Consider the following 20,499-nt stretch of genomic DNA (forward strand, 5'->3'; position numbering starts at 1 on the left):
TCAAAGCCCCCCTCCTCAGTGACTGCCCCCTCATCTGGAGCCTTCCTTTCAACCTTAGTAAAAACAAACTTCACTCATCCAACGATGGCGTCTCCATCCGAACGTCCCATGGAGCCACAGTTGCTGTATTTCCATTCAAACATCAACTCTTCAAAAAAATAGACGCGAAGTCCTTCTTGCTGTTTATTAATATCCGTCATAAATGTAATAACTTGTGATAGTTTTGCCACGACAAGCGAAAGCGAAACTAAAGCTAATAACTGAGGAGACGGCATGACATCATCCAATGAAGGTCACGCTCCGTCCTCACATTCTCTCCATCAATCCTGGTTTTTTTTCTATGTTTTTGATTTTTTCAAAAAAAAAGACATTCTGTTGTTCACATGAAATCCAGAAAAAAAAAAAAGATCGAATGTTCGATCTATAATGCAATTTCTCCCAGTTGAAGAATCCTTTCCTCTTTTTCTGTTCATGCAGAAGGACTTCAGATGGATTCAGACTCTCCTGAATCGTCCACATTCCCAGCGGGGTTCCCCGCCCGGCGCCCCCTAGCTGTTGTCCGACTCATCCTCGGCCTCCCGGAGCCACATGAAGAAGGCGGTGACGGACTTCAAGGCCACGCCTTTGCCCTGCTGCTCAGCCAGGTCTTTGCTGGACTCCCACTTATAGAAGGCCTCCTCTTTGATCACGTCCTCGTCATAAAGGATATCAAAGAACATCCGCAGCAGATCTGAGGGAGAGGAGCAGAAAGATTGATGTTCCAATCACTCAAGCATTTTCAGCATCATTTTGGCTGCATGACAGCGCAGACGTTTGCTGGAACTGCTCACTGGCGGGCTGCTCCATCTGAACCATCAGGGCCTGGAGGGCGTAAAGCGCCTGCAGCTCCTTCTGCTCGTCCTTCAGGTATCTCTGCAGCAGCTTGGCCCTCAGCTTGATCTGCTCGCTGTCCACCTTGTACGGGTTCTCACCTGCAGACCAATGACTTTTAGGCTTTTTTTTTTTTCTTACAACTTTCTTATTAGTCCTGATCAGGAGATTCGCTCACAAATGATTGCTGATTGACAGACGCAGGTCATCAGGACTCTAACGAACAGGCTGGAGGACGTCTGCTGCTCGTCCAGGTTGGCCTGAGAGAAAATTCACTTGTGAGAAAAGCAACAAACTCAGCTGGAAGTAACATGCGATTCCTGCACACAGATACCAGTGAGAACCACTTTGACTTGGTGCAAACATTGTAAAGTTCGATTCTCTGACTGTAATGCAATGAAGCACAGAGTGAAGCAGCGCTTTGAAAAGCAGAAAGACTTTCAAAACTGGGATGCAGGTTTTGTGTTTGTACCTGAGATGGAGCGTGACATGTGCTTAAAGTGCATTAGTTACAGTAGAGTGAGAGTGTGTGTGCTGCAGAGAATCAGAAACTCATCCATCGTTTGTTGAGAGACAAACCTCCACCCAGTCAAAGATCTTCTGGTTGTCCGCTCTGTCCTGGATCAGTCTGTCCAGCTGTTTGGTCAGCTCGGCGGCGCTCATCTCCTTCTGCTCACTCTTCTCTGACTCGTCGCCCAACGTGAACTCCACGTTCTGCAGACAGAGGAACGTCCAGATTCAGAGTTAGTGTGGCGAGTGTGAAATCCTCCTGTGTGTGAGGAGTTGTGATGCTTGGTTTCATCTTAGTTACATATCCCTTTAATGAAATCAAAGAAAACATGACATTTTGATGGTAAATACTTTCTCACATTTTCAGTAACAAACTTGTTGATGTCTACGTCTTCGGGTAGAAGCTCTGTCCAACGAAGACCCGCCTCCCTCCACAATGTGCCTGCCTTTTTATGGCTCTGACAAGAGTTTCAAGAGTGTCAGATACACATTAAATAAACAAACTGATTCTCTTTTGGATTATTTTGTTGATTCTGTTCAAAATATCATCAAACTTAGAGTTATTGTGCGATTAAAATTTCAGAAAAAGTCTGCAATGACAAAAAAAAAAGCTTTCAGATCAGGATCAGAAGATGTTACAGCATCAGAAAAGGTTGCGGTGATCCGCTCTTACCATTCCCTTGCAGAGTAAGGTGAGGATGTGGACCAGCAGCAGTCCAGCTTTGCCCTGAGGGATCAAAGGTTTTGCAATCTCCCTGGAGAACGCATAGTGTAAATCTAACATCCAACCAGCACTCAGAGCAGAACAGCATTGATATTAAACCTGTGTGGGAGCTGGAACTGACCTGAACAGCTCTCCCATGGGGATGCCCCCCTCCTGCAGCATGGGAGTGATGAGCTCGGCCAGGTACAGGAAGATGTGCGGTATGTCTATCGCCATGTCTTCAGCCACCTCCAGAATCTCTTGAAGCCTAACGGCATTCACATTTTAAAAAGTTACAAAACATTTCTATTCTTTTTGGATCGTTTGAGGCCATTTCAGACATTTTAATATTTGTACTAAACTGATGTCATGGGGCAGCGTCTTTCAAATCCTCCAAAATCTCTTGCATGGATTGTTATTACCTGCCTGGTGTTTAAAGGTTTATAGAAGGAATTTTTGTTTTACATTGTTTTATCGCTTGATGAGTAGTGTTGTGGAGAAAAGAGGATCCATGTCGAAGAAGCACAAAAGGGGGAGCTTAGGAAACAAGGGGGGAGGTCTAAAAGGAGCAGCAACCAGCCGGTGAGCCGCTGTGGATGGTGAGAAGAGTACACCAGGAAAACCTGAGAGTCGCGTTCAACCACTGCAACAGCAGGGTTTGAGCCCTTCCTAGAGTGCAAGTGTGCCGCTGGAGACGCTCAGGTGAACGTGTGTTCAGGACAGATTACTGGCCTCTGCAGAACTGCACCTGGAAGATTGAGAGCACCCGGAGAGAAGAGCCGGCGGCTCCTGCTGTCACAGATCCTGAAGGACGTGCTGCTTGGTCTGGTGTCTTGTCCTAACATGCGTGCATCTTTTACCTCTTGCACACTGGTTTTAATTGAACGTTTCCCAGCCTGTTTAGCGTGGACTATTAGTAGAGAATCTTCTGACTTTTACCAGCCTTTTGGATTGATTTTTAGAGTTTTTTTACCAGTCTAACTGTTTTATGGGATACATGCTTTCTGGTACAAGAGCAATCTTAACCTAAATTTTACTATTTTGTTTGTATTTATTCTTTTACCAATCTCCCCACCTCTGGTACACTAAAATAAGATTAGAAAAAAAGCGTCTTTGGTCCACGAAGTGAGAGACAAAAACTAGGGTTTGCATTGGACACCAATCTTAGCTGACCCCACCCTTACTTTGACGTGTTCTCCCTACCATGACAAAGGTGGATAAAGGTGGAAAGATTTCATGTAATCCATGGACACCAGTGAAGATCACAAATCATTGAAGAAAAAAGGTTCAGAGCACTGTCTAGTGGGTCTAGATGACCCAACTCCCAACGTTAAAGTGCCTAGGAGAGCACAAGGGTTACACATGAACCAACCAGCAGCCCTGCTGTCTGTTTTCATGGCTGAGTGGAGAGTCATGGTTTTGTCTTACAGGTCCATCCATAGCCCACAAAGAGTTTCCCACTTAGGTCATATCTGTATGTAATGCATGAATAGAAAACTAGGGCATGGAGACAGAATGAAGATCCACCTCGGGTGTATGGAGCGTCTTAAGAAAAGTTTATGTTAAAAACCTAAAGTTGTTCATGTTTCACACATTGGAGTCTGGTTCATGCTGACCCTTTGTAGTACTGTGGCGTTGGGAGGATGCCGGTCTTCAGGAGCTGGTGCAGCAGCAGGCCCATGTGCTCCCTGGCAATGGTGCTGCGCTCCAGCGTGGACTCCAGCCCGCTTCGCACAAACACAAAGAGCAGCTGAGGGCAGTTCATCTCCTGCACACACTGCAGAGCCTCCTGTAGAGACACAGACATGTTGGTAGACTTCTTCATCCTAAACTTCTGTTGGAGAAGTCCCTGCATGTCCAGAATCCCCTGTGAGACTCCAACTATGATTGGAACTAGGGCTGCACGATATGAGGAAAACTTGCGATATGCGATATGGGTGATCAATATTGCAATAACGATATAATTTGCGGTAAATAAACAAATAGCAAAACAACCAAAAGCCTCATTCCCATTTCACTGCAACAGTTTAAAATGTATACTCCAAATGAACCTCGGCGAGGTAGGATGCAAACATCTAACATAAAATGGTCCATCCGATTGGTCAAATGCATAAATGGATTTATTTGATTCGTTAAATGCTTCAAGCTGCCATAAGATTGTTTTAGCATACTTAAGGTAACCATTTATTGCGATTTGTGATGACTTTTGCGATATGCATATTGCACAGCTTGATATCGCGATAACGATAAATTTGCGGTATATTGTACAGGCCTAATTGGAACCAAAAGCTAAAGACTAGAAAGCAGAAAATGTTGTTTTTGGACATCACTATCAACCGTTTCTTCTAAGGAGCGTCATACCTACCTTCATGTCATTAATGTGGAGGTACTCCTCAATAATGGCTGTGGACTTCTTCTCCAGCTCATCTTCTGTCAGGGCCGGTTCGGTAATGTTCTGGGGGGGCGGGGGCGTGGCAGTTGTCTCCCGCTTCACTATAAAATGTTATGTTATGTTAATAACCAACGATTCACAGCAGGTGTGATATTGAAAAGAAGCAGCTACCATTGTCTCTGCTTTTTGCTCTTTCACTGCTGCCTCTATGGTCAGAGCTTGGCATTCTGGGAAGATGATTGGCCGAGCCCCGCTCGTCCTTCTCCCGGCTAAAGCTGCGTTTGGTGACCTGCAGTCTGTTTCGATCCCGCTCGTCTCGCCGGTCAAAGCGGTCGCCTCTCTCTCGGCTTGAGCTGTTTCTGCGAGTAAAGGTGTTGGACGTTGATGGACAGATTCCTCCTCAGACCACGCTGGAGATCTTTCACTCACCTCTGAGGAACTCTGCGCTCTGAATCCACAGAAAAGCCTGAATTAGAGGAAGCCTGCTGTAAGGCGGAGAACCTATTCAGGGTGCTGGTGGCAGGACGGCTCCCTGACTCTGCGCCTGAAGGTGAAGGACTTGCATGAGCTTCAAGTCCATGTGATTAACAAAACCCTCTTTTACTGATAGGAAACCTACCAGGATCTGCAGGTTTGGTACTGGTGCCCCCGCTGCTGCCTTTACCCCAGCTCCCCCACGAGCCTTTCCCTCCTGGAGCAAGCAGCTGGTTGTTAAAGTCAAGAACAGGAGTCTGCAAAGATGAGGAACAGCATTAGAACCTGGTTCTCCATGAAAACAGCGTCTAAGTCCATCAGCCTGTAGGCGGAGAAAAAGCCTCTGCTCTGACCTTTGTGATTTTACTGAGGCGAGAGGTGTCAATAGGCCGGTTCTTGGAAATGGGAACCGTGTTCCAGCCCTCATCCTGAGAAGGAGCCCCGCGGCCTGGGGTGTGAGGGCCCCCCCGGCCAGGACCTCCTCCACCCATCCTGCCTCCAGGGGTTTCCTTTTTGGAAATGAGGGCTTGCTGCACCTTCATCTGCTCCCGGTGCATCTCCAGCTCAGCCTCTTTGTGGATCTGGTCGATAGTTTTGGGGCCTTGATCCCCCCGCCGGGGTACCCAGTTGTTCTGTGGGGGAGAGCATGGATAAGCCCTAAGTCGATGTGGGTTTCTGTCCTTTCAGAGGGACGTAGCAGTTTGAGGTGAAGAATAGTATCAATCAGACAGATAAATATTGCTTCAGAAGTATGTTAATGATAAGCAGATGCCTGTCTCAGCCTATGGCACAGAGTAGCTCTGTGTTTGGGAGCTGCCCTGCATTAAAAAGCTGAGGAGGAGCACACTTCTCTCTAAGCCCTTCCATGAGACTCGCACAGGCCAGGGCTGAAGGACCGGTGTGTATGTCTCCGGGCTAAAGCATCCAACAGACACAAAACCCACAAAGGACGGGGAAAGAGGGACAAGTCTTTTTAAATCAAGTTCTCAAACATCCAAAGCAAACACACAAGATGCAGGACGCAGTGTTAAGAGGGAAGTAATCGAAATCCATACATCCCTCCATGCCATGTGTTGGAGGTCTTACATGATTTTATGTTACCCCTAGTGACTAAAACATAGAGGCATAAATCACACTTTTATAGAACGTTGAGATCTGACCTCACTAGTGTGTGATCAGCAAACTAACGAGAGTTAAGTGAGTGTCCCATTACTGACACAGAGTCTCAATAACAAAACACCACTTGGGTTCAGAAAACGAGGCTGTTCCTCTCGATCACACCTTTCCAGGTATCATTGTCAATGCCTATGGTGATGTGAAGTCTTCCAAAAGAGCTTTCTTTTACCTCTCCTAGAGATGTTGGGCCTCAGAAAGACTCCTGTCTCCAGGCCAGAGGCACGCGACCTCAACACAACTACAAAGCTGTGCAGCCTGAACATAAGAGGAGTCTCAATCATGACTTACCCGTCGGAGGTCCAGAACATCTTGTAACATGAAGCGGATTCTGGAGGTCGTCTTCCTTTCCTTTATAATTTTCTCCATCTGATTGAAATACTGGTCCATACGAGGCTGACAACAAATCAATACTTCATGAAAACTCTATTTTTGTGTTTTCTCGATTCAAGTGTTTTCTTTAGATTCTTTCTTTAGTACCTTGGCCTTCTCAAAGTCGAGGTCCTTGCCAATGGTGGACAAGAGTCTGCAGAGGCACTCCAGGGACTCCTCATCATGGTTTTTGAGGAGCTTTACAATGCAGTCATGCATGATGACCTCCGTAAGCATTTTGAGCTTGAACAGCTCACCAATGAACTTGATGTTTCCCAGTGAGCGTCTTCTGGCCTTGTCTTTAGCATCTTCTAGCTCCTCAGTTAGTCGCTGCTTCTCCTCCCCCTGAAAGGTAAATTTGAGTTAAATGTTAGTGTTTCCAAATGAAAAAGTAGTCTGTTTAAGTATACTACAAGTATTCTTGGTCTCTCCAAAGACGTATTCTTTTTTTACTTGTCCTGTCCAACAGCTGGGCAGGCAGATGAGAGCTGAGGGCCTCTTGTGTTGGACATATTTTACTTTAACAAGAGGGGTTATTCATCTTCAGACAAACCAGAGGTATGTCTGAATAAACCCCTTTTGTAATTGAGGCCAAACTTTATTAATTTCAACCATGTTTGAAAATCTTTGGTGTTGGACCGGACGGAAAAGGAAAGAAGGGAAGAAGAGAGAGGGATGTTAGAGAGAGGGGGGGGGGGGGGGGGGGGGGGGTTAGGAGGGTGATAATAGGAGGGGAGGGGGGATAAGACAATGAAGCAGCATAGAGCAGACAGGTTTACTGGTTGTTTATCATTACGGTAAGGTTCAAATGTAGTACAAAAAGGGCGGGGCCTGTCCACACACACACTCAAATGTTATCAACACACCTGCTAGCTGCAAAAATGTCCACATGTCAACATGTACACAAAACAGATAGTGTTCACACACGCATTCTAAAACCAACTAGTGTGAAATATTTCATTCATTCTATCACGCAAACTCTTAGTGCAAAGGTGAGCTAACACCTGTGTTCAGATGAGTGTTTATCTTCTTCTAAAATGGATGGTGGAATGTGAAAAGAAGGAAGGAGAGTGCCAAGCCCACACCAAGACCCCCGCCGCAGCAGCAGCGGCAGCCGGAACCCCCCCCCAACGCCACACGGGAGCAGGCAGGGAACAACCGCCCCCCGTGCGACCAAATCCAAAGACATATTCAGCTACTCCACTTCCTATACCACATGCATATGATCTATAGTATACTTGCTATGCTTATACTCAGGTATACTTAATAAAATAAACTTAAAGTGTATAACTTTTTGATAAGGGTTATGAAAACATCTGTTTTCCTTTAAAAAATGTCTAGGAACCAAAGCTTGTACCCCTGATGCAGCATCCAGCTCCTTCTGCTTCTTCTCAAAGATCTCATCATCATCTTTGTCCTTCTCAAACTCCTTCTGGCATCGATTCAGCAGCAACTTGCGGAAGTTTGCAGTGGCTCCTGGCTTATCTGTGGTTTGGACTTTAAGCTGAAACGATTGATGAGAATGGAGCTTTTAAAAAGTGGAAAACACAGATCAAAGTCTACAGAATTAAAATGGCAGCTCAACAGCACAACTGAAATCATCGTCTGAGGCAAGCAAAACCATCTGTGAAGCTCTGTGAACATGAGCACAAAGACTGCATTTGCTGCTAAAGCTTTAGTCCCAACTGTCCTTACGGGTGGATACGGGCTGTCTGCAGGTGAAAAATGGGCAAACCTGTACGGCCACGTGGGTATAAAAGAGCAAGATTGTAGACCGCTCAATGAGCCCTTGGAGAGAAAATGGTTGTGCATTTTTATTTCTACGGGCATGCTATGGGCGTAGTGAACACTTATGCCGCGGTGAGTACTCGCATCTTACCAACAGCTGGTGTTGCGTAAGGATACCGAACAACATCACTTGTATGTCAGAAGTGTGTGGAACTTCCATTTGCCTTACAAATTCTTTACAAAATGTACCATTTCTTACTACCATGCCTTACTACTGGCATGACAATGGTACATTACATTTTCATAACATCCCTTAAAGTGGCCGTACAAGCCTCCAAGGAACTGTAAGACTTCACACATTCATGAAGGTCTCCTCATTTAAATGGTGTTCAACTCGAATGTTTGCTGTGGAAACTTTTTAAATAAAGCTACTGTTATCCTGTTATTTTAACCTACATCTCAACAATCATCCATGTTTTTCCTAAATGTGTCTTTGCTTACCCCTGAAAGACAGCGGCACATGTTTGCGTAAGCCACTGAAAAGTCCGGCTCGGAAATTGCCTTCTCGAAGGTGAGGTCAATGACACCTTTCAGCCTCTCCTCCGTGTCGATGGTCAGCTCCATCACCTGTTTCATGAGCTGCTGAAACTTCTGGGGGGTGAGTTTGTTGAGAATACTGCGGACCCGCTTGAATAACTCCTGGGTCTTCATGTTCTCTGGATCGTTTTCGTCAACGTCCTCGGCCACGCGGCTGGGAGTGACTTTCTTTACAGACGGTTTCCAGGCCTTCTCTGCCTTGTTGAGCTGCACGTCTTCGTTAGAGGACATTGTGATAAAAATCTTCCTCTGCATCTGCTGGGAGCGGCGGGGGCCACCAACTCCAATACCCATACTTGGAGGCTGTGAGAAAAGAGGTTTGGCCACATTAGAACACCATTCTGGTGATGGGCTGCTGTCTCCATGTACAGAGAAAATGTGCTCACTGGTCCTCTATTTCCTCCTCCCATGCCAGGCCTGCCAAGGTTGGCAAAAGATGGTGTGAAGTCCGGCCCAGAGTTCATCCCTGGTAGACGACTGGGGTCCAGCTGACGTAGAGGAGTCTTGTTTGCCTGAAAGAAATGTTTTGACCAACAAGTGTTTTTCCATCAATTAACATCCACCAACTCTAATAAGGAAACAAATTTCTCCACATGAGCATTTCCATAGAAAGAAATCCCTTTGGAAGCAGAGAATGCTTCAGTTTTTCAGTCTGCAGAGGCAATAGTGGCCTTTCAAACAGTCTGCCTGCCTGTTTTATTGTTGCTATATTTTTAATACAGCTCTGTCTGAAGTCCAACTTTGTTAATACATGTTTGACTTTACCAGTCAAAATTCTACACAAGCCATTTATTAAACAGAGATTTTCTACATAGAGAAGCAAAAGGTGTGGTTAATATAGAAGAGACAAGCTATTGGAGGGCTAATGTTTGAACCTTGTCCAGGACGACGTCACTAATGGCTGGTAAACCCTCAGGTCTGTTCATGCTTGCAGAGATGAATTGAAAACCCAGAAGAAAATTCCGGTCGTATTTCTTCTTGTCTTCCATGTTGATTGGTTTCCATTGTTCTGTCAGAAAAACACAAAGCAGAAGATGTTCAGGCTGACCTCCGACTGATGACTTTTCACTGCAGAAGCGTCCTTCACACACTGATCTATGTCAGGCTGGTGGCAACTATAGAGGCTACTTAGTGACCTGTTGTCCAATGAAACCATCTTCCTGTGACTTGCATCATGGACTACCTTAACAACCATGTATAGTGGCTCCTGGCTTATCTGGGGGCCACACACTGCCTCAGTGGTGGGTAAGGCCCAACAACGCCTGCACTACCTGAGGAAACTAAAGACTGCGAAAATGTCCAGGCAGCTGATGGTGAACTTTTACAACTGTGCCATCAGCAGTGTTCTGACATATGGATTTTTTGTGTGGTTTTATAGCTGTACAAAGGCTGATCAGCAAAGGCTCCAACAGGTGGTGAAAACAGCACGGAAAATCATTGGGACCACCCTCCCAGAGATGAGTAGCCTCTACACCACCTGCTGCCTAAAGAGTCCACAACATCCTGCGGGACCAGCACCATCCAGCCCACCATCTCTTCCACATGCTGCCCTCAGGAAGGAGGTACAGGTCATCCAGGCCAAAACAACCAGACCAACCGCCCCCCACCCCTCTTCAACCTTTTCATGCGAGTACACAGTGAATTGCATTGCTGCTTATCCCCCACTTCATATCCCAACAGACTGCTATACTGTAGCCCACACCTCCACAATAACCATATCCACTTTGAAATAACTGAACTGGACTTTGAATTGCTGCACATCAACATTAAGCTGCTATTGACTCAACACCTGTATACACTGAAGGTCTTATTTTGGTTTAATTCTTGCTGTGCTTCTTTTTGTACTGATGTTGCACTTTGGTTATTTATTTATTGGGTATTCATTTGATGAATCAGAGTTTTTTTTTTTTGCAGCTTTGAAATAATAAGGGTGATTGTTGATGCTCCAAACCCAATTTCGTTGTTTTAATGGCAATGACAAATAAATGAATCTTGAATCTTGGTATGTGCAAAACCAAAAAAATCCCTGAACCTTTTGTGGCTAATGATAATTTTATTTGTATGATGTGCAGGTGAGGTGGATTCAGGATAAAATGTCAGAAAACACTGCGTTCAGTCTCAAATGTACAGCAGTTCATCCCTCACCTTCTTTGTATTGGTACTTCTTGTCAGAGTTGTTAGATGTAGGAGATTCAGGCTGAATGTTCTCAGCATCAAACTTGTCCTCCTTATCTTCCCAGGTCAGGTCTGCCTCCTCTGGGGCAGCAGGAGATGTGGCCGGGGGCTGAGCCTTTGGTGGGGGGGCAGGGGCCAGCTCTGGCGGGGCGACTACCTGCTCCTTAGGAACGAAGTGAAAGTTGACTTGGACCCAAAATAAACACCTACTGCAGAAAGCAGTTTTACTAAACTAAAATATTAGAGTGGTTCCCCTCATTTTACTTCTATGGATTTTAGTGTTAAAAATGCCACGACACCGCCCGATGGATGGATGAATGGATAGATGGATAATGTATAGAATGTATAGAATGACTTGATTGATGGATAGAATGAATGACTTGATGGGTGGAATGGATGGATGGTTGGATAAATGACTTGATAGATGGATGGTTGGATGACTGTGTGGATAGATAGAAGGATGAATGGATAAGTGAATATATAGTTTCATAAATGGATGAATGATGCATGAATTGCCTTGATGGATGGATGCATGGATGGATAGAATGAAGATGTGTGTGACCTGTAAGAAAAGTTGATTTTAACATTTCTTTGGAATTACTAGCAAAATGCAGAACAGATTGTCAGTCATCATTTTCTACAATTAAACATTGATTTTGCAAAACCTTTAGTTTTGCAAGTTGTTTTTCAGAGGGAAGAACAGGATAAAACCATGTTCTTACAGCAGAATGAGCCAACAGAAACAGCTGCAAAACATACAAAATCCCGTTCTGCCAGCAACACTGAATAAAAGAGGCAAAAGAGTGCAGACCTCCTTAAAGGCATCCAAGAGATCTCCAACTGCCTCTTTTTTGTTGAGGTCCTTCATTTTCCTTTTCTTCTTTGGCACTGACAAAGCAGCTACAAAAAAGACCAATCAGCAGAAAGAAGCAGGACATCAGTTCTGCTGCGAGGCAACAAAACACAGGTTTTTAGAAGGAAATCTCAGTAAATCAGAGACTAACCTTGCATAGACGTTTCTACAAGGGCAGAGGAGATGGTGTGAGGAAGAGTGACTTCTCTCTCCTCTTCGGGTGGAGTGGGCAAGGTGGGCAGGGTTTCCTGCGAGCTGTCAGGCATGGAGAATGTCTCTGAGGGGGGTGTAATCACTTCTTCAACACTGGACTGAAGCACTGGAACATCTTCCTGAGCATCCAGAGGTTCTTCAGCTGCAGCATCGTGATCCTCAGGCTGAGCAGGTAGGGTCTGTGAATCAGCTTCTACAGGACTTTCCTCAGCAATGGGTAGAGATGCTGACAGGTCAGTGGTTACAGGTATGTGCTGGACAGTTAGTGCAGGTGGTGCCTCAGTCACAGAGGTCTGCATTGGGGACGTCTGGCTGACCTCTGGCTCAGCAATGGGGCTGTCATCACGCTCTGCGGTGTTCACAGCGAGAGCTTCGGGATCCTGAGGAGCTGGGAGAGGCAGCCCATTGGGCAAACAGAGCTCCTCAGGCTGAACGATGGGAGACTCCACTGAGTCCTCTAGACTAAAAGCAGGTAACACAACTGACAAGGGCTCTGGCTCCACCTCCTCCACTCCATTAGTGCCAGAGGGCGGAGCACTGTGTACGTCCAAAGAGCTTTGAGTTTCTTCAGCTTCAGTTTCTTTGAGGTCTTCCTCTTGTTTCTCTACATCCGTCTCGTCTATTTGTTTCTCTATGGAGGGGGCGGGGACTGGGTCAGGGAGGGGGGCAGGGTATGCAGGTACCTCAGGAGCCGGCAGAGGCGTTGGGATGGGTTCCCTTTGAGGGTGGAGAGCAGCCATGGTGTCTGAAAGCGGTAAAATAGGTCCAAAAGTGGAAACAGTGTTAAGAGATGAATTTGGTGTTTCTAAATGCAGAGCCACCGGCGCCTTTATGTTTGAGTCAAAGGAGGTGGCCTCCGTGGGGGCGGGGCTGCTCTTATCAAGCTCGGGGGTGTTTGACAGAGGAGGAGGTGCAGGTTTCCCCCTGTCATCTGTTTTAAAAATGAGGGGGGGAAGGGGGGAGATAAAAAGAATTTCTGATGTTAATGTTCTTCCTTATCCGGGTCTGTTCTTCACAGAAACAGAAGCAACTGAAAACCAACAATCCCACGTGGCAAAAGAAACTGTAACCAGAATGGTTCTGACTTTATTATTTTGTTTTTATTTTTTAACATGCGAACATCTCAGTGTTCACACAGAGACCATATCCAACTGTTTTAAAGATATCTATAGCTACCTTGTACTTACTTACTCTTAAATTTATACCAGCATGAAAGTCTGATTTGATTCAAACCCAAGAACATCATGAATAATAATAAAAAAAAGAAAAAAAGAACAGTTTGTCATCTTAGTTCAGAGAGAAACCTGGTAAAACAGCTTTATGAAAACAGAATAAAGGAAGTTTCTACACTGCAGCTGCTACTACTTTTAGTACACCTGAAGCAGTCGAAAGGTAACATAGACCAACTTGACCAGCAAATTCCTGGTCAATTTAAACTTTCCTTGATTTAAGGTTCATCTTTGAGGCTTTTTTTTTTACGCTTTCTTGTTATTTTCTTTAAAGCAGAGCAGACAAAGCTCCACTGATTTGTTTCGGTAAATTAGACTGCATCCCCTTTTGTCTGGTATTACTATTCGTTTCCCATCACTGTTCACAGCTAAAAAAAAAACTCTTTTTTAGGGTCTTGATTGAACTGGTTTTGTTTTTGCAAACATCAACAATATGTGGACCGACTGAAAGATGAGTCATAGTTTCTACGGTAACCAATCACCAATTAGCTCCACCTACTTTTATTAAGGCATCTGATTGGTCAGGTTATGTTAACTCCAGAAATAATATCATGAAAAAAATGAGGATTATCCAGATCATGTTAAAAATAATGGATTGGATTTTTCTGTGCTTTCCCTGATGCTCAAAGTGCTTACAATGTGTGTCCAATATTCATTCACTCCTCATTCACACTTGGTGTTGGTAAGCTACTGATGTAGTCACAGCTGCCCTGGGGCAAACTACCAAGAGGCGTGGCTGCCAGTACAAGGCAATAGCCCCTCTGGCCTTTACTGGGACATTCATTCGCATTCACACACCAGTGGAGTAAGGGAGGGTAAAAGGAATGGTTATTCTCACTAATAGAAATACTGAGTAATGGCGGTTTATTTCTCTATAGAAGTCTATGGGATTTTGGCTTCTTGGAGCCAGCAGGTAATACTTGTTTGAGTCCAGTTCTCATACAGATAGATAACTTGGATAGATCATCCGCATCAGGAGAAATTCAGCTGTCCAGTACACATTACACATACAACAATCAAAACTGGAAGTAAAATATAATAAACAATAAAATGCTTCCTAAAAAGATATTATAAAAACTCATGAAATGCTTGACAAAATCTAATTACTTATTCTAATTCCTTTTAGCGGCTGGGATAAAACGTCTGCGGAACCTTTCAGTTCTACAATGCAGTGAAATAAAACCTGTAACTACGGCTGCTTCTCAGAGACATCAAAGTCCTGTGCAGTAGGTGATCTGCATTGTCGAGGATAGCCTGCAACCTGCTCTTCATATACAGACAGTGGTGATGGACTGCCCCCATGACCTCCTTAAGTTATTCCAGTCTGAGATTTCCTTGCATTGGGGTTTTAGAATGTCCTCCGACAGAAAGGAGCCAAATCCCAACAAGGTCATTTCAGAGACCCAGAAAAAGCCGCTACAGCAAAGTCGTTCTCAGAAAATACACCTAACTCACATTTTGACTTCAAGACCATGATTTTGGAAAAGTTTAAAAAGGGGTAGAAAGATGCTTAAACTGTGTCAAAAAAAACAACAGCATTTGAGCACCCATTAATTCTGTCCACAAACATGCATGAACTGAAAAACCCCACAGTGCTTCTGGAAGAACCTGCCCCTAAAGTGCAGCAGTTACCTGGTGGAACCAGTGCAGGTGTTGCAGCAGCTGCGAGGCTCTCACCGTTAGCCTGGGGTAATGCGGTCCTCTCTGATGCAGATACGGCCGTCTGTTGGGAAACGTGTGCATTTAAAAACAGGCAGAGATGTTCTTCAGAAAGTTCTTTAAAAAGTTCCCTCTCTGCAAGAACAATTCTAAGTCTCTGAGGGAAAACACAGACTGGGGGTCTAAAGCACTTGTCAAATGTAGCTCAGAGGTCTACAAGCCTGGTCCTGGAGAGCCCCCACCCCCTGCTCGTTTTCCAGCTATCCCTGCTCTTCTTGCTTGCTGACTGAACACACCTAATCTTGTTATCAGCAGCAAGTACAGCGGGAAGATCTGGAAAACAAACTCGGTGGCCTTCCTGGATCAGGGCTGGACATCAGGTCTGTCATAGCATTTAAATGCTATGATGTCAGACCAAACTGACATGCATTATTTAAAGGAATGTGTTGGTTAAGCTGACCTGAGGAGGGGTTGGAGTAGAGCCAGTCCGGCCCCCTGACATAATCTCTTCTGTGATGTCTTGGCCTCCCCGGTTAGGGTCTCTTATTCTGATCTGTGGAGTCAAGAAAGAAAGACGTCAGATAAAGAGAGAATTGTTCGAATAAGAGCTACAGCAGAAACCAAACAAGAACAGAGCAGATTATGAGAAGAATGCAACATCTTCACCCAAGATGGTCCACACTTTCACAGTTTGTAGAAACCACAACACCATCTGGTTTACACAACAAATCAACAGCTTTATGTTAAACTGATCATCTTGAAGACAAAATGTTCGAGTGCCCTGCTGCTTTAAGCCGGCGTGAAAATGCCAGACTCTTTCAAAGACAATCAAAGGCAGCAGCACCCCATGTGTACACAACACTGCAAATAACAACAGCTGGGAGCATCTCTGCAGCCTTAACTGCGTCTTTTCTCTTTCAAATGCTCTGTAAAGGTCTGTAAACTCTGCTATGTAGGTGAGTGAAGCTAACACGCTGCTAACAGAGATCAACATTCAACAGCAGAAGCTGACGCTCCTGAGCTTTTGGACTCCGTCCTGCTGTGAACTTTAATGGAACTTTGTTTGCTCAACATGAATGACCTTTCCCTGATCGGACTGTTAGCAGCTCCTCTCTGGAAGCTCTACCAACCTCAACGGGCCTCTTTCATCCTGAAGTAGCAGCTTTGGAAGGCGTGGACTCAGATCCAGCGTAGTTCCACCCAAGTTTCCCTCACATGGTGATCTTCCAGAGTAGAGCAGGACTTAACGTCTGACACCCCAGCAACCTGACGACTCCCCCTTCTCACACACTAAGCAGAACAGGCGGGGAGAAAAGCAGCAAGCGACTGGCCTTGTAAAGCTCTGCTTAAGGAATGCGCACCCCCGCCCACTAACAGACAGTTAAAGGGGGTCAGAAACCGAGGGAGGGGCATGCTGAGGGAATGGGAGTGATTCCAGGGAGAAACACTTCATCAAATGAGCACTCGGTTTCAGGAGAAACTCCCCTCTGTCTGTTTCTGCTGCTAAGACGAGTTTAACTCTAATCTCCGTTTGTTTCCACCAAAGCCTCAACGATGTTCAGGAAACCAGCTCTCAGTAAGGGGGGGGCGCTGCCACAGCAGCAGAAGGAAGCTCGCCCTCCCTGCTGCCAGGTGGGAGGAGACCAGTGGCCACGTGGAGCTAAACTATGTGCTGACACGTCCCTGGCTTCCCTCCCCTCCTGATGTTCTCTTCACCATGGGGAGGGGTTGGGAGCCATACAGAATCAGAGTTCACTCAGTTTTTTCAGTCATCTGAAAAAAACAGAGCAGAGGGACTGATCCTGCTGACAGAAAATATCTTTCTCTTTATGCGCCGTGACGCTCCTGCAGGTCAGCCAAACACTACCACTTTGATAGTGGGTGATAATGGGAGAGGGGCATCTACACAATTATTTCCAGTGGTCTTTTCATTATGATTATGCTGTTTTTACCCCCCCCCCCCCCCCCCCAAAAAAAAAAACAACAACTCACTTTCTAGAACATAGTTTCTGCAGAGCAGCAGAAGTTCATCAGAAATTAGAATATCGCCCTTTGAGTTGTGGGCGGGACCGTTGGCACGGAGCAACCCCCCCCCCCCCCCCCATCCTTCCCCTCCCTATGGCACAGACCTCTCTGTTTATGCAGCCTCCCGCTAGCTTATTGCTCCTCACAACCCCAACCTAACATTACCAGTGCAACCAAAATGGTCAGCAATATTGCAGTCATCCAGACGTACAGTTTGGAGCCAAATACCAGCCCAGAGGAAGAAACAAAGACGTACATGAATCTAATCGTCTGCTAGCGATGCATCAGAGTGGAGTGGATTTTCTACATCACAAATAAGCTCTTTTTTAAACTGATTTTTTTTGTCCTCATCCTGATTCCTGCTTAAATTAATAATAATACTTAAAAAAGGCCAATTTTATCTTTATTTTCTTTATATATGTCCTCCATCGTGAAAAAAACGCTACAGAAACACTAAAAAACACTATTTTAATCAGGATGGGTTGTTGAAGAAATGCTGATCTTTGTCTGTAGATTTTGAAACAAATTCAAACTGAACTTTCTCGTTAGAAAAACATTAAATTTAAAAACTCTATTCTCAATAAAGTCTAGACCAGGGGTCGGCAACCTGTACCTCTCAAAGAGCCAATTGGATCAGTTTCCCACAGAAATGAAAGCACTGGGAGCCGCAACACTAGTGGTGTTAGAAAAAAAATTGTTTCGCCGAAATATTGCGATAGTTTATTTGGGAATACTTGTATTGATTCAAAATGCTGTCAGGATATTTATTTAATTATTTAATTTAATTATTTATGAGCGTGATGTGTCCTTTGATCTTTTGTCCATTTTCCACAACCTTGAATAGACTTTCGCGTCTGTCAAACACCCAGAGTTAAGATGAATGAGATGATGGAAACAAATTCACTTTGATGCAGACTCCTTTCTATTTTTTCTTCTTTAAATCCAGTAAACCTCATAAATTATAATAATTTTATGGATGACAACTATTTTTTATTAGGAAGCAGCTGTTAGTTTGTTGCGGGTCTGGAATCATAAGCGGTGAGTCTAAGCCCCGCCCCCGCCTCTCTACCTGTTCACACCTCTGCAGCTCCAAGTTGTTTTCCCCCGTGTGCAACCCCCCCCTCCAGCGTGAACTACACAGACAGCGCAACATACGGTCATCATAGCAGCAAGTTGACAGGATAGTAGGGGCGCCTTAACTAAATTTAATTTATTTTACGCGGAAATGGGTGGTTTTTGTCTAGGAACAAAATTTATTTTTTTGGGCCGCTCATGTGCCGCCTACAAGAATGTCACTCTTTTTAGAAGAACTTTCCATCCCATAACAGACTCTTGTCGGCGTTCACAGCTGCAGACACGCCCCCTTTGCACTCTCTTCCTTCTGCCCGCTTGCACTACTCGACGGTGTTAAAGGCACCACAACAATCGGAGAACATGATAGTTATTTTACAAAAACACGCAGGCCACAGCATTCGGCTCTGGAGCCGCAGGTTACCGACCCCTGGTCTAGACAAATAGCCCATCAGAGGTCAAAAATTCACATTTAACATAATTTCAGAACATCACAGCAAGACAAAGATGCTCTTTGATTTTTAACTGATCCCACACTGAGCCTGAACGGAGCAACAGGAATGATGGGCCATGAGAGGAAGCTTCCAGGCACAACTTTAAAGCTGCAGCTCAAATACTCAACTTTGTTTTTGTTCCAATATATTAATGATGTTCATCAAATCAATAGTGAAACTAAAATCAGGCCAAACAGAGCAGAAATTAAACAGCTTTGTTTCAGTTCCACCCATACATCAGAGGTGAATCATCAATGAAGACCTTCAGCAGAAACCTTTGCACCATCAAACGCTGCCAGGCATACCAAACAAGGTCAGAAGCATCACGATGTTCTGTGCAGCATTTTCCCCGATGCTGCTTCTGCTGGAGAGAAGCAGACCAAGCTGGTTCTGCAGGGAGACCAGCTCAAAGTGATAACCAGACAAATGAGATGCATTCCTACACCAAACCTTTAAAACTGGTGAAAATTATTGCAGCTTTACAATGACATAAATGCCATCATATTTTGAACAAAGACTGTATTCCCTCACTTTTGTGGGAATTGCATTTTTTAAATCTCCCACAAAAAATGAAATCTGCGAGGTATTCATCTTTATATCTTAGGATAATTGTTTTAAGGCAATAAAACCCATCACTTCACACTTTCTACACCTTTATCCAACAGACATGAACATTTTTACACATTTGTCTTTTCTTCAAACTCTCAAAGTTCAAACCTTCATAGAAATGAAAATGAAATAGAATGAAAACTAAGATAATCTCTGCAAGCTGATCAGATTTTGTTCAGGAGACACGGGACGGAGGACACTCACTGTCAATAGTCTACTACAGCCAATCAGGACGCAGAACACAATGCACGATTGAGAAAAAAGCATACACAGCTGCAAAACAAAACAAAAAATGTGTGAAACTGCGTGGCAGCATAGGGTGAACCACGTTATAGCGGGGGACCACTGTACATTAAAAAAGTGTCAGAGGGAAAAAGCTAAAAGATAATGTCTGTTAAAAAATGCACCCAAAGGAATTTTCATCTGACTCAACAGAACAATACTTAAGGATTTCAAAATGTGAACAACTGACAATGATAATGAGTTCTTATCATTATGAGCTACTAAAGTATTTTACAGATTGTTTTATAAAAAACAAAAACAAAAAGTGAAAGTGTCCTTTCCCTAAAGTTGGACTCATTTTCCTTTTAAAATCAATCTGGACTAGTTTATTTACTATTGGACACGTGTAAAACTCAGGAGACAACACTTCAGGAAATATGTAAAAAGAGTTCTGTGCTGCACAGGAACACCTGTACCTGTTTGCGTTCCCGCTTGGTTGAGATGTGCTGGGGGGGCTGGGGTGGTTGCTGTTGCTGAGGAGCTGGGTTCATGATCACCGGCCCAGCCTGAACGGGGGGGGGGAACTGAGGCTGAGCGGGGTAAAACGCCCCTGTTTTGGATGAAAAAGAGAAAAGGCACCAACATGTACACAGCTGTGGTTCTACTGTGGTTCTGATGCGTTTTCCAGAACAAACGTTCTTGGAATTTCTTTGGTTAAAAACTAAGGGGGTGTAACAATTGATTAATAAATCAATTTATATTCCTGGAATCAAACCCGACTGATCTGTCCTAGGCAAGTTATCAATCGCATCACATTATAAAATCCCTTCAAAATGAAATGAATGGATTATATTGAAATTGGAAAATACTATTTGGATTGAGACATGGTAAGTTTATTTACTATAACGTAAATAAAAATCAAGTGCATCACAGCAGACAACACACATGTGATGTGTAATGTTCTAAAAATGTTCCTTCTGTGTTAAGTTAATTTGATGTGGAAAACCAGTGGGCTGAACTTCATGAAACTACAATGTGAATGGATTTGCTGTTAATTCTTGTTTACTTGTTTTTTTGTACACATTTAATTTACACTTGATTGTCTTGCAAGAAATCTGGAAAACATCCGC

General features: G+C 44.4%; 1 protein-coding gene across 17 annotated transcripts in view; it reads right to left on the reverse strand.

The window, feature by feature from the left end:
* eif4g1b (eukaryotic translation initiation factor 4 gamma, 1b) overlaps positions 1 to 20,499 on the reverse strand; it is a 41,094-nt gene that overhangs the window by 325 nt on the left and 20,270 nt on the right. For 7 of the 17 annotated variants that reach the window (XM_078956555.1, XM_078956553.1, XM_078956552.1 and 4 more), the window contains 25 exons: positions 19,846 to 19,979; positions 15,409 to 15,501; positions 14,922 to 15,012; positions 11,999 to 12,991; positions 11,806 to 11,894; positions 10,965 to 11,157; positions 9,695 to 9,828; positions 9,206 to 9,331; positions 8,724 to 9,122; positions 7,852 to 7,998; positions 6,603 to 6,839; positions 6,414 to 6,518; positions 5,303 to 5,581; positions 5,095 to 5,206; positions 4,905 to 5,019; positions 4,647 to 4,834; positions 4,449 to 4,576; positions 3,700 to 3,872; positions 2,226 to 2,351; positions 2,054 to 2,135; positions 1,740 to 1,838; positions 1,450 to 1,584; positions 1,049 to 1,130; positions 831 to 971; positions 1 to 730 (listed from right to left, as the gene is read on the reverse strand). The exon at positions 1 to 730 is cut by the window's left edge and continues 325 nt beyond it. In XM_078956555.1, coding sequence (XP_078812681.1) covers positions 549 to 730; positions 831 to 971; positions 1,049 to 1,130; positions 1,450 to 1,584; positions 1,740 to 1,838; positions 2,054 to 2,135; positions 2,226 to 2,351; positions 3,700 to 3,872; positions 4,449 to 4,576; positions 4,647 to 4,834; positions 4,905 to 5,019; positions 5,095 to 5,206; positions 5,303 to 5,581; positions 6,414 to 6,518; positions 6,603 to 6,839; positions 7,852 to 7,998; positions 8,724 to 9,122; positions 9,206 to 9,331; positions 9,695 to 9,828; positions 10,965 to 11,157; positions 11,806 to 11,894; positions 11,999 to 12,991; positions 14,922 to 15,012; positions 15,409 to 15,501; positions 19,846 to 19,979 — 4,583 coding nt within the window. In that variant the 3' untranslated portion in view covers positions 1 to 548. Of the gene's footprint in view, positions 731 to 830; positions 972 to 1,048; positions 1,131 to 1,449; positions 1,585 to 1,739; positions 1,839 to 2,053; positions 2,136 to 2,225; positions 2,352 to 3,699; positions 3,873 to 4,448; positions 4,577 to 4,646; positions 4,835 to 4,904; positions 5,020 to 5,094; positions 5,207 to 5,302; positions 5,582 to 6,413; positions 6,519 to 6,602; positions 6,840 to 7,851; positions 7,999 to 8,723; positions 9,123 to 9,205; positions 9,332 to 9,694; positions 9,829 to 10,964; positions 11,158 to 11,805; positions 11,895 to 11,998; positions 12,992 to 14,921; positions 15,013 to 15,408; positions 15,502 to 16,078; positions 16,527 to 19,845; positions 19,980 to 20,499 lie in introns of those variants that run through there. The other 10 variants (XM_078956559.1, XM_078956557.1, XM_078956554.1 and 7 more) reach the window with 8 other exon arrangements.

The sequence above is a fragment of the Oryzias latipes genome, chromosome 13 (assembly GCF_053564925.1).
Source record: "Oryzias latipes strain Hd-rR chromosome 13, Olatipes_Hd-rR_3.1".
In the NCBI taxonomy this organism is placed as follows: Eukaryota; Metazoa; Chordata; class Actinopteri; order Beloniformes; family Adrianichthyidae; genus Oryzias; species Oryzias latipes.